This window comes from Gossypium hirsutum, chromosome A08 (assembly GCF_007990345.1).
Source record: "Gossypium hirsutum isolate 1008001.06 chromosome A08, Gossypium_hirsutum_v2.1, whole genome shotgun sequence".
Lineage (NCBI taxonomy): Eukaryota > Viridiplantae > Streptophyta > Magnoliopsida > Malvales > Malvaceae > Gossypium > Gossypium hirsutum.
This window is the reverse complement of record NC_053431.1, coordinates 22,846,882-22,860,673: the sequence shown is the minus strand read 5'-3', so window position 1 is coordinate 22,860,673 and position 13,792 is coordinate 22,846,882. Positions and strand designations below refer to the sequence as shown.

Genomic DNA, 13,792 nt, shown 5'->3' with positions numbered 1-13,792 from the left:
ATTTTCATATATCATTATATTTATTATTATACCTATTATTTTCACTATTGTCATTTATTATTTTATTTTAATATTATAATGTGTTATTTAGTGTATATACATCTTTTTATTATTATTATAATTATTATTGTTATTAGTATATGTTTATTATATATGTACATATCTTTAATATATATATGTATATGTTTATGCAGTGTTATTAATAATTGTTTTGTAACATTATTATTATTTATAATATATATATATTAATAACTATATTATGTATTTATTTTAATATATATATACACATTTATGTAGTATTATTAATATATGTATTTTTTTGTTATTAGTATTTCCAATATATGTTGTATATGTTCATTTTATATATATTATGTATATATATATTTAGCATTATTATGTATACACTTTTCATTCCTATTATTATGTACATATTTTAATATATATATATAGCACTATTAGTATTTTTAATATTGTGTTTACGGCACTTCACTTATTATTATATGTTTATATATATGCTCGTCTCTATTTCGTGTTATTATTATTGTTATCATGTTTAATATCGCATACATTGTTATTATTTTTAATATTATTGTCATATTTATTATTTGTTTCGATGTACTTCTAACTCTTTTATTTTTTTGTTTACCGCCCATTTTATATCATTTTGTTGTTCACTACTTTGAAGATTTTTATTCATATTTTTTTATTAATTTCAATAAATAAGGCAATGAACCGATTTAACATTAAGTCATCGATTTGATCGCTATGTTGGGTGAAATTCGTCGGCTCGTGTTAAAAACGGGTCACCCTTCTAAAATGCCGAAAATTAAAAATTCTCATTTTTCAATCGGATCACGATTAAATGTCAAATTGAACTCGTATTTTTAAAAATTAAGACAACACATGTTTAATAAGATACTAATTTTGGGCGTTGCGAGGGTGCTAATACCTTCCTCGCGCGTAACCGACTCCCGAACCTTATTCTTTCTCTGGCTTTTAACGTAGACCTAAACTCGGCCTTTTTTTTTTTTAAAAAAAAAAATTCTTTTTAAAAAAAGATGATTTATTAGGTGTCCGATCACACCTAGAAAAAAAGATTAGTGGCGACTCCCCTTTTTAATAAAATCACAAGTCGATTTTCAAATTTTCAAATAATCGCCTCAACTAGCGACCAAAGCAAAATTTTTACATCGCTACAACAACCATCAAAATTGATGGTTTGATGGAGTTGTCCTACAAAAAAAAATTAACATACCTTAAGTCGGCTATGGGTGGGACCTTTCATTTTTTTTTAACCAATTGTGTGGGGGTTGGGGACCAAACCCACCCCTTTTATACTAAAATTAATATATATATATTTAATATAGCAACAATTAAAGAAAAACATGAAAAGTCAAAAATCAACATAACTGTGACTGATTGGTCAGATCGGTGGTAGGTCGTTAGGTTGGTGCCGCCAAGCTGTCAGGCGATAATGGCCTGACGACCTGCTACCGACGTAACCAGTCAATCACGGGTTCTGCTAATTTTTGACTTTTCAGTCTTTTTTTTAATTTTTTAAAAAATAAAAAAAGAAATTGTATATTAATTTATTCCGGTGCCGCCTGACATGTCAACGACACCATTAAAAAATAATTTTTTCGATATGTATTTGTACTTTTCAAGGGCATATTTTTACATGATACATACCAATGTCACTGTTTGTTCAGGTGGCACAAAAAATTATTATTTTTTAAAAATTTAATCAATTACGCAAAAATTGTTGTCAGGTGAGTGTGGTGCCACTAGTTGCTCAGGTGGCACCGTGGGATCACTATTACTTTGTCTATTCTTATAAATAATGGCCATGCAATCCCATTTGGATGATTAATTTTATCATATTTTATAAGTAAAAAATTGAAAAGTAATTCTTTTATAAAAAAAGAAAATAATAAACAAATAATTCTTGATGAATAAATATAATTATCATGTTTCTCTAAAATTTATATTTATACACATAAAAAAAATATAGGTAATATAAAACTTCACTTTTAATTAGTTACATTAAAATCCCAAAATAAATCAAACTTATTATCGTAATAAGCATCCACTGACATAATAATATAAAATATTTATATAATTTTTTTAATAATTAAATGTGTTGTCTTGGAAAAAAAAAATCATTTTGAGAAGGGATTGACAGACATGTAACAATTATTTGAAAAACATATAATTCTCGGAATAAAAAAACGTTCAATAAAATGACATCACTTTTGTTTTGTTTTGTTTTGTTTTGTTTTAAAGCGAAAGGGGCGGTGCCGCAATGTGTATTGGTGGAGAGCGGCATATTGTAGGCAAAGAAGATAATTTCTATTTCAAGCCACTCATTCATTTAAACTGCTAACACTCCAAAAACCAGGGGAAGAAGAAGAAGAAGAAGTAGGAAATGCCCACCTTGAATTTATACACCAACGTACCTGTGGACGCCGTCACCACCTCTGACATCCTTAAGGACGCCACCAAAGCTGTTGCCAAAATCATTGGCAAACCTGAATCTGTTTGTTCTTATTTACTTCTTTTTTTCCTTGTCTATTTTAATTTTAATGGCTTTATTTTGGTTAATTTTTTTGGGGGGGGGGGGTAAAAATGGGTTAACAGTACGTGATGATTTTGGTTAATGGCGGAGTTCCCATGGCATTTGCTGGGACGGAAGCCCCTGCTGCTTATGGAGAATTGATTTCTATTGGGGGCCTTGGACCTTCTGTTAATGCCAAATTGAGTTCAACTGTAGCTGATATTCTTCAAACCAAGCTCTCAATTGATAGCTCCCGCTTCTACATCAAATTCTATGATGTTCAGGTCTTTTTTTTTCACTCTACTTTTACTCTTTTCATTCCATGGTATTCATGGATTATTTTCTTCTTTTCACAGATAATAATCTTTAACGCATATATGCTTTGTCTGATGTAAATTATTTAGTTGTAATCATAATCTTTATCATTCATACCCAATTTTTATATTCTTTGAGCTCAACTTTAGCCAAAATATTGTAGGAGGCAAACAGAAATAAATTGTTTGTATATCTCACATTTTAGATATTCTATGGAACCAAACAATGCTTTTTGGCTTTTGATGATTCTTCAACTATGCTTTGGTTTGATTCTACTCTCTGCCATGCAATAAAATTGCATCATACTCATCAGAATGAGGCCAAAGATGATATTATCACTTGCAAGAAGACCTTTCTAGCCTCAGTTTTACTCATTTCAAGTGACTTTTAGAAATTTATTGTCTTTCCTTCTAAAGTGGTTGTGATTTTGATCTCTTATGCATAAGCAAAATTCAAAATAGAGTAACAATTCTTGGTTTTGGGTTCAATGAGATGAAGCAATTTCATCTTACTTTGGATCTATTTTCCTGTTAAAACTAAGAGTAATCATTTTAGCACTCCATAATATTGAGTAAAGTATCTATCTTGCTTTTTAAGCACTTATTTGTGTGGATTTTTTACTGGGATATTCTTTCATTGCCACTTGAAATCTCTGTTATAAAACTTGGACTGGCCTGGCAGTCAAACCATCCTACCCAGCTCCTATTTTGTACTCTACCTTCCCCGAGCTCATTCGGGAACATGACATTTCATTCAAAGCATTGACTTGAATGATCCAACGGTTGGACTAATGGACTTGAAACTCAAAACCCTGAACAAATAACTGTCCTGTCTGATTCTGATAATGATGCTTGGAGTTAAGCATCCTAATTCACTTTTGGCTGTTAACAGTTGGATAGGTTTTTAAAGATTAGTATGTGATTACCCTGTTTGATTATGTAACATGATGTCGTCTCCTTACTGAAGGAACACCTAGAAATAAGAAATGTTTTTTCAAAAATATAAATGATCTTACTGTGCACAAGTTTATCTGAGAGGACTGGATTGTAGCATATATACAAGATTGACAAGCTATAGGAGTCATAATTCTTACACTTCTCTTGAGTGGATACATGACAAGGTTCCCTGGATAAACAATTCGGGCAACTCAAGACTGTATCTTGAACAATCGAAGTTGATTCCATAGCGTATCTATCTATCTATCTATCTATCTATCTATCTATCTATCTTAAATACATTATCCTATTACTATATATGCCAAAAGGAAGACATGCGATCTGTCCACTTGCATGCCTTTTCGTATGTGCAAATGTGTATCCATATTCGAACTTCTGATTTTATGAATATGCTAAGATCTAAAGAAACATGTTATGTCATCAGGTTACTGAAACACAGCAATGCCATTGGACTTGCGTTTAAATAACTTGCATGAAACGAGATTAATTTCTGTTGGATGGAGTTATTGGTACTTTAATTGGTGCTCTGAAGTTCAATTGCCATTCAATTCCTCCATCACTTCTAGTAATTCATCTTATGTCTATTCTTGTTTTTATTGGTGCAGCGGTCATTCTTTGGATTCAATGGTTCGACTTTTTGATGAATGGCTGAAAAAGCATCCGGGGTCCAAGTCAGAATCATATATGTGCTGGAATGATTTGTTTTTATCAATTGAAGACTTCTCTCTCTCTCTCTCCATCTCTCTCTCTCTCAAGACTTTCCTCCCTTAAGAAATTGTTCAACTTTCTGAGTAACTCATCAAATGTAGAATTGCCACTATGGAAAGCGTTGCAAGTTGAATCAGGTGCGTTCTAGATAGTAATATTTCTTTTATCTGTAATGTTGCCTGATTGACATTTCCATGTTCATGTTATGATGATTAGTTAAAAACCATGGAAGTGAACCTCAAGTATAAGTAATTCTTATGATTATAACACCAAATTCCAAACACATTTCATCATATTTTTTATTGTAATAGAAATATATGTGTAGGTGTGATTGTTGGATACAATTATGTATCTGACATGGGTATGGTAAGTTTTTTTATTGAATATATTTAACAAAATAGATCTGTTGTACAAATTTTGTTGTTTCAATTTTAATTACAATATGCATAATGATGCCATAAAAATTATTCATTTATTTTGTAAGTGATAATGGTCTTGGGCATATATTATATGTTATTAAATAGTGTATGTGATTTTCTATATTATACATATACTACGTCATTTTAAAAATTTTAAATCAATAATAGCTACACCATCTTAAGTTGATTTATTTAAATAAAATTAATTGTTATTTAAGATAAAGTTTTATTTAAATAACTACAAATTGAAATAACATTAGTATATGTGTGAAAAATCTAGTAATATGCTAACATGATTTAATATTACTTCAGTTACTTTATGATAAATTTTGTGCCTGCATGATTAGAAGTCTACCAAGTTTCTAAATCATCAGTTAGAGTAGCCATAGCATGGAAATTATTCCATATGCCTTTCTCACCACTTAAACTATAGATTCCAAGCAATTATTAATATATAATTTTTATACATCCTTGCTTCATTGTTTATAAGTATTGATACTCAAAAGGTAAAGTATCGATACTATAGTGCTCTCAAAAGTTCGTTTCGACGTTGCAAGTATTGATACCCTGACTTAAGATATCAATGCCTAGGTGCAGTGAAGCCTCAGTAAGGCATCTTAAGGTTCCCTTGCTAGAAATTCCTACCATAGCTTTGGTGTCACTCTAGAGTTTTTAGGCTAGGTTTTAACGTCTAAACAACTATCTCAAAGTTCACTATGCTCATATAAATTGCAATCTATCTAGTGACCTATCAAAGGTCTTAATTTCAATCCATCGTCCATCACAATTAAAGACCAGCCAACTATAGCATTCATATCATAAACATACTAACCATAGCCTGGTATTTTTAATTACATGCCAAGCTATCATCAAAACAAAGGCTTGAATTCTCACATTAACATCCTGATTATGTACATGCTGCTTCTACAAATTTTAACCAAAACATAAGAACAAAAGGAGTATGTCAAGATACGGTTGTGACTTGACAATGGCCATGCAACTCTTCTCAACCTGAAACTCAAATTTCAGCTTCGACATATGCGCGATAATAAGAACTATGCACTGAGTTACAAGAGCTCAGTAGTGCTCGATTGAATTCTAATAGTGCCATATATAGTAAATATCAGTCTTAACATTGAATGGTTCTCAAAATTTTAATTGAAGTCTATGACACAACTCTTCTTTTAATGCTTAGACCTTTTATATGTAACCTTCTTTTAATTAGACTTTAGCCTTATGTCTTCGTACCTTTACCATGTTAGTCTTTATTCTTTTAATCATTCCTTTAAAAATAAGTTTGGGGTCTTTACCTCACTTCCATTCTTTCAATACCAATGTCTTTGAAATCTATTCTATTTCCTAAATCATTAGGTTAATTATTAAACACTTATAATTTTTTATGACTTTCTCAATGATAACATGTGACACCCTTAAAATCACCCCTAAAATCTATATATTATAAAAGTAGTATTAAATTAAAATAGTGTATAATTGATTTACACGTAAAATGTGGAGAAGATATAAAGATGATAAAAGAAAAGGGGTAAGAGATGCCAAAAAAAAAATAAGTTAAGAAGAATGTTGATTTAAGGAAGGGACTAGATTGTAATAATGTCAAAAGTTTTGAGGTACGAGTACAGTTATTCAAAATTCAAGGGGTTAAAGTGTAAATATGAGAAAATTTAAAGGATCAAAAGTAAATAACCCAATTTCTTAAGATATGTAATTGGGGAAGAGGAACCAAATTGGATAACTGAAAGAAATATGAGGGACTAAATCATAATTTTATCAAAGTGAGTAATGACTTAAGGATTTTGAAGAAATGTGAAAGGTAAAATGACCATTTCTCAAATTAGATAATTATATGGTATAATAATTAAGGATGAAAGGTGTTTAATTGTGATTTGTTGATTGTTTTATTAATTTATAGGATATTTTAATATTTTAATTAAATAATTAAATGAGGTATTTTTGGAGAAAAGTGTAGAAAATTCTCTCATCTTCCATACATGTCACGTTGGTTATAAATAGATGTAGAGGGGTTTTCATTTCTTTACAATTTGGTCTTTTATTTTGAAATCCCACTTTTTCTTTCAAATTTCTTGATAATTTTCATAGCCTCCCAAAATGAGAAGTGAAGTAGAGATATTAAAGAGTTAGAATATCATCTTGGAAGAAAGAAATTGCAAGTGGAAGTGGAGAAAGTGGTGAAAAAAGTGAGGAAATTAAAGAGACAAAGTAAGTACTTTAAGAATTTTACTTTATTAAATTTTAATCAAGTATAGAGTATGCTAAATTAGTTGAATTAATTGTGAATGTGCAAATATTATGCATGAAAATTAAATTGGTAGATTGAAGTAGTAGAAAAAGGGACTAAATTGTAAAATAAAAAAATAGGTTATGTGAAATTGAATATTGAAAAGAGAATACAAATGAAGTGTGATGAAATTGTGATGATAAAAAAAGTGAATGTGTGGGAAAATTTCAAGTTACATTAAATTTGTTATAATAAGGACTAAATTGTAAAGTGTACAAAAGTTTATGTGTGAAATAAAGTATTGTGTTAGGAAGTTTAAATGGAATTTTGAGTGTTATTGAATGAATTACAAAGTGATGTTAAGGTGAAATTATAGTAAATAATGAATTTACATCATGATTGTCGAAATCATTTTTTTTAAAAGGGGAATCGACTTTGTTTGAAAATTAAAACAGGAGTCGCCACTAATCCTTTTTATTTAGGTGTGATCGGATCACCTAGAAATTTGGTTATTTTAATAAAATATTTTGATTTATTAAAACAAATGATTTTGGTCTACGAAAATTGAGAAAACGAGTTCGGAAGTCGGTTATGTGCGAGGAAGGATTAGCACACTCGTCACGCCCAAAATTGGTACCTAATTGATTAATTAATGTCTTAACGTCGAAAGTTGAAAATCCGTAAAGAATTTAAAAATACGATCCTCTTATTTTTTTTATTAATGTCGATTTTAAAAGAGCTTGAATTAGATCAAAACGATTGCTAAAGATTTCCTCGTCTCGAGATATCGGAGTATTACATCCCGTAAGTTAGGACGTGATACCTTGAACTCCCGAGCGCAAGTTTTTCTTTAATTTTGATTGAAATTTCATGTGTTTTGAAATTTAAAAGGATATTTGGCCATTTAGGTTTAACGAGAAAACCGAAACCCCGTAAGTTAGGGCACAATTCCTCGAATTTCCTAAAACGTGAAATATTACCTTATTTAGAAAATTTTCATTTTGAAATATAGCGAGTATGATATTTAAAGATGTGCATTATTTTGTTTGAAGTAAAATAAAACGATCTATATTGGATAAATAAGTTGGAGCTAAATTCACGATGCGATGACATGAGATAAAAATATAGTAATGAGCATGGAACAATAGTATATGAATATAACATTATACAAGTGAATGACAATGATGTGAAAATACGAATAACCGAAATATGATACACAATGACAATAATCACACCACATACATTATTTAAGTATTAACATTAACAATAAAGAAATGAAATAAATAATATAAAATAATTTAAAATAATAAGACAATTCTAAACAAATAATACATAAAAAACAAGTTTAAAATAGATATTACAAAAACAATTTTAAGTAAATAATAATTAAAAAATTAATATACAAAACAATTTAAAATAAAATAATATATAAAACGATCTAAAATAACTAATTTATAAAACAATTTAAAATTACATATAAAAGTTTAAACTAAATAATATGTCAAAAAAGAAATTTAAAATACGTAATATATAAAAAATATAAAACAATTTTAAAAATAATAATGTAAAAGAAATTTAAAGTAAATAACATATAAAATAATTTAAACCAAGTAATGTATATAAAACTTTAAAATAGATAATATACACAAAGATTTAAAATAAATAATATATGGGAAAAATTAAAATAAATAATACATAAAATTTTAAAGTAAATGATGTATAAAAAAATTTAAAATGAACATTATATAAAAAAATTAAAATAGATAATAAATAAAAATTTAAAAATAAACAGTATATATAAAAATTTAATATAGACAATATGTAAAAGAGTTTAAAACCAACAAAAAAAATTAAAAACAGAATATATATATATGTATGTATAATAAAACAGTTTAATATGAATAATATCTAAAAAATTTAAAATGAGTAAAATAAATTTGAAAGAAATAATATATAAAATATTAAATAAATAACAAATTAAAGGTTAAAATCCAACATATTAGGACTAAATCAGAACATAAATGAAATTAAAAGTAAAAAAAAAATAAAACAAACAATTTAAATAATAAAATAAAAAAAGGATGAAAATCAAATGCGCGAAAACATACGAGGACTAAAAAAGCAATTAACCCCATCTCTGGGACACGTGTCCTTTTTCAAAGCATCAGTGGGTCGGGGAATCGATTAAAAACTAAACAAAATTAAAGGGTAAAATCTGTAAAAATGAAAATAACGAAAAATAGGCCTGATTGAATGGCGCCACAAAAGCGGGGGGACCATTTGCGCAAATAACCCATAAAATAAAAAGGCGAGGATCGCCCTTTTTGGACCGGGTCGGGTTGCGCGAGTTAGAGGCCTTATATGATGCCGTTTTGGGGCCACTAAAACATGCCCTAAACAACGCCGTTTCAGCCATTCTATAAAAGCAATTTTTTTTAAAAATATTTATTCTATCCCATTTTTTTTAAAAAAAAATCTGCACCCCTCTTTTTTCTTTTTTTCTCTGCTAGGGTTTTGAGACCCATCATTGCACCATCGCCGAACAGCCTTGGCTCCACCGTGGACGGTGGTTGGAGCCACGCCAAAATCAGATTCGAGTAAGCTTCTACTCCCCTTTTCCTTTTTTATTTTTTCACTTTTTATACTCAAAATAAATTTGTAAAAAAGTAAAAAAAAAACAAAGAAAACAAGAAAATAAAAGAAACAAAAGGACCAAAACAACAACCTTTTTAAATTTCTCTTCTACGTTTTGATTTACTGATGTGCGTAAAAAACTTACAAGGAAAATATTTCGGCTTTAATAGGCAAGTTACAAACTTTTTGCCTCTATTTTTTTTGTCTTTTTTTATTTGTTTCTACTGACTGTCCTCTTTTGCTTTCGTGTTGGCTTTGATTTGCAGATAGCGGCGTCAAACGTGCGTGGAGGACGCATGCGTGGAGGAGCGGCACGCGAAGTGGCCTGCTGATGTGCGACGGCTGAAGTTTAGGGGGCTAGGGTTTCTGAAAGTTGTATTTCTTTTGGGCTAGGGTTTGTTTTTTTGTTTTGGGCTTGTTGGGTTTTAATTTGGGTTATGGACTATTAACAAAATCTTTGGACTTGTTTATGTTTGGGGTTTATTTTTGATTTATTAATTTGGGTTTTAGACCCAAATTGGCTATTACAATATAGGAATTAAATTGTAAACTTATGAAATTTTTAATTGAAATAAGAGAAGTTATGATAAAATTATATGTTGATGATGAGTGAGTTTTAAGGATTAAATTAAAAATAATTAAAAGTATAATGATTATGTATGTTTAAATGACAATTAATACAAAGAATCTTGAAAGAGTAAAAATTAGCATTAAAATAGCTTTTGGATAGTAGTAGTTAGGGGTGAGCGTTCAATCGAATAGAATCTATTCGAATGAAAAAATTTCGACTTAATCGAGTTGACGAATCATATTTTATCATCCTGATTTGATTTGAAATTTTCTCGAATTGAGTCGAGTGAGATGGAATTCGAATCGAATCAAATTTAATATATTTGTTCGAATTAAGTTTTAAAAAATAATTTTGGGTTCTTATAACCACTGTCACCTATCATAATAAAATTTGTCCACCTTAATCAATTTTTTTTATTAACTTCACCTCATAATTTATTTATTAATCTTTTATATACGGGTTAGCTTCTTTGCTTGCTTAGTTGTTTCAATTATCTTCAGATTCTTGTCACTATGTATTTTAGAATTAAAAAATATTTTAAATGTAAAAATGTGATTTTTTAATAAAAGTTATTTTAAAGATAAAATGTGAAATTGATACCAATATAAAATTTTAACACGAATATTTTATGGCATAATTAATAATTCAATTTTAATATGACTAAATAATTCAATAATATAAATAATATAAAATATGAAATTTAATTTAATAATATAAATAGTATGTATAAATAAAATTATTACTATTTATTGATTTTTTTTGGATAATTTTGATTTTTTATTTGAGATTAAAGGGTGAGAAGTAAAAGTTTAGGAGGAAAAAAAAAGGTTGGGGGAATAAAAGTTTGAGGGAAAGTAAATGGGAGGAGTAAAATTTTGGAGGGAAAATATTAAAAAAAATTTGGAGGGGGGATAGGTTTGGGGTAGATGGGAGGTAGGATGGGAAGGGAGTAAAAGTTTTAGGGGGAAAGCGGGAAGGAGTAAAAATTTTGGGGAAAAATAAAAAGTTTTGAGGGTTTTTGTGAGTAAAATTTTGAGAAAAAGTAAATAGAAAAGTAAAATTTTGGTGGGAAATGGATTTTGGGTAGATCAGAGGTTGAGATGGGAGGGGAGTAAAAGTTTTGGGGGGAAAATGGGAAGGAGTAAAAGTTTTAAGGGAACAGTAAAAATGTTTGGGAGTTTAGGGTAAAAATGTAAAATATTATAGTTTGATATTTGAATTATTCGAATTATTTGAGTTATTCAAATTCAAAAACTCAACTCGATTCGAACTCGAAATTCAAAAAAAATTTGAGTTGACTCGAATAACTCGATTCGTTTAATTCGAAATTCAAATTTTTTCGATTTTTTCAGTCGAATCGAATTTTGCTCACTCCTAGTAGTAGTAATTCAATTTGAAAATTCACGAAAAAATTTTTAAATCGAGTTAGAGGTTGAATAAAATATGAAATTAAATCTTACCGAGTCTAGTTTTTTATAGAAGAAACATTGTAAGTAATGAAATTGTAGATTATAAGATATAATAAATTTTGTAAGACAATGTCAGAATTATTTCAGGTTCCTTTGTTCTAACTTTGAAAATTCATTAGAAATTGTAAAAAAATGTTTACGAGATGAAATTCATATGCCTAAAATATTAATGAATCTATTTTCAATTGAAACAAATGGAAACATAATAAAAGACTTGCACTAAAAGATATTTAGTCTTTAGTAAAGAAGATTTAGAGTTGACTAGCAATAGAACATAGGAAAATTTGAAGAAAAAATGTATTGATTGATTTAATTCTGAAACTTTTATGGTATAAAACTCATTGAATGTAGTTTCAAAAAACAACAAGCAGATATTAATTTTGAATTATATAGACTGAGATATAAATAAATTAGTGACTGTCACTCAAATGGACAACCTTGATAAGAGTATGTATGTAACTAGAGAAACCTCAATTAATGTTAGATATAAGCATCATATGTTAAGAGCAAAAGATTTATATATATATAAATTAAAGAAGTGAATGGAGAGGAGGAGGAGGGAACAATGATAGAAGAGTGATATTGGTAAGTTGTTGCAAATAATGGATTCACTAATACATAAAAGAAGTTCAAATATATTGTTAAGGTACTAAGTGAGTGATGATTATAAAATGAATTAAGGTAGTCCTAATTGATAAATTGATTGTTATATGTTGACAATAGTTATGGTATGTAAAAAAAGTGAACTGTATTTGTATGTGTAAGTCCTCTAATGGACTTATTTGTAAAACTTTGATAATTGTGTTAATTTTAATAGCTTTGCTATCTTTGATTGAATATAATGTTTTATTATGTGGACTTGTAACAGTCCGGTTTTGACCCTAGTCGGAATAGTAGTTTTGGGACGGCAAATCCGAGTATGAAAAATATTTTAATATTATTTTCTGTGTCTGTGATATGTGAATTTACATCTGTAAAAATTTCTGTGATTTAATTTGTCTGTTTCTGTGCTTAATTATGAAAAAGGATTAAATCCCGTAAAGTGTAAAAGCTGAGTGCTAGATGCTAAAGCACCTATTTGGCTTGGCTTTTAAAATAAAGGTCCTTGCATGTCAATTGGACCATTCTACTAATGCATGGACAAGTATGGACACTAGTGGATGGAGTTTTTAATTATTAATTAAAGGGCAAAATTGGAAAATGCATATTAATGTATATTATAATAAAATAAACATGAAATGTCCATGTATATTAGTTCATCTTTGGCCGAAAATTCAAAGGAAAAAGAAAGAAAAAGAACGAGCTAAGTTCGGCCTTGTCCAAGCTTGATTAAGGTTAGAATTTTTGTTCCGTTTTTGATAATTTCTACGTTTCTGTGATCATTGCTTCGTGTTCTTCAAAACCCATGTCTGAATTTTTGTTTCTGTTAAAGATTTCATGAAATGCCATTTTTGATATCATGAGTTTTGTGATGTTTTTGAATGAATTATGAAGGCTTGGTAGATGGTTCATAATTTTTGTCTTTGAGTTTTTGATGAAATTGAGCTATTTGGGTTAAATTGTGAAAATGAGGTTTTGAAGGACTAAATTGTGAAATAAACATGTTGTATGGGCTTATATAGAAGCCATAAAAATTCGGCTAGCCCTTGTTGCAAAGAAATTTTGCATATTGGTGATTTTGTGAAAAATGGACTAAATTGTCAAAGTGTGAAAATGTAAGGGCTAAAATGTAAAGTGCCCTAAATATGTGTATATGGATTAAATTGAATGAAATGAATGATTGAATTGTTGAATTTGTATTGTATTAGATCAAGAACAAAGAAAATCGGACTTAGATCGGGGGAAGTCCAAAATAGTTGAATAGACGACTCGTTTTATCTGAAATCTGTCCGAGGTAAGTCAAATTACA

At 28.8% G+C, this 13,792-nt stretch overlaps 1 protein-coding gene across 1 annotated transcript; it reads left to right on the top strand.

The window, feature by feature from the left end:
- Positions 1 to 2,235: 2,235 nt before the first annotated feature.
- On the top strand, positions 2,236 to 4,826 carry LOC107924291 (macrophage migration inhibitory factor homolog). The gene is made up of 3 exons (XM_016854693.2): positions 2,236 to 2,536; positions 2,638 to 2,838; positions 4,431 to 4,826. Exons 1-3 carry the CDS (start codon positions 2,426 to 2,428, stop codon positions 4,464 to 4,466), a joined length of 348 nt encoding a protein of 115 aa, XP_016710182.1. The 5' UTR covers positions 2,236 to 2,425; the 3' UTR covers positions 4,467 to 4,826.
- Positions 4,827 to 13,792: the final 8,966 nt, after the last annotated feature.

What these genes read in the sequence shown, in the direction of transcription:
- LOC107924291 (XM_016854693.2), top strand. Translation starts at nt 2,426, where the DNA reads ATGCCCACCTTGAATTTATACACCAACGTACCTGTGGACGCCGTCACC. An exon ending in TCATTGGCAAACCTGAATCT is followed by an intron (nt 2,537 to 2,637) that starts GTTTGTTCTTAT and finishes ATGGGTTAACAG; the next exon opens with TACGTGATGATTTTGGTTAA. An exon ending in TCAAATTCTATGATGTTCAG is followed by an intron (nt 2,839 to 4,430) that starts GTCTTTTTTTTT and finishes TTATTGGTGCAG; the next exon opens with CGGTCATTCTTTGGATTCAA.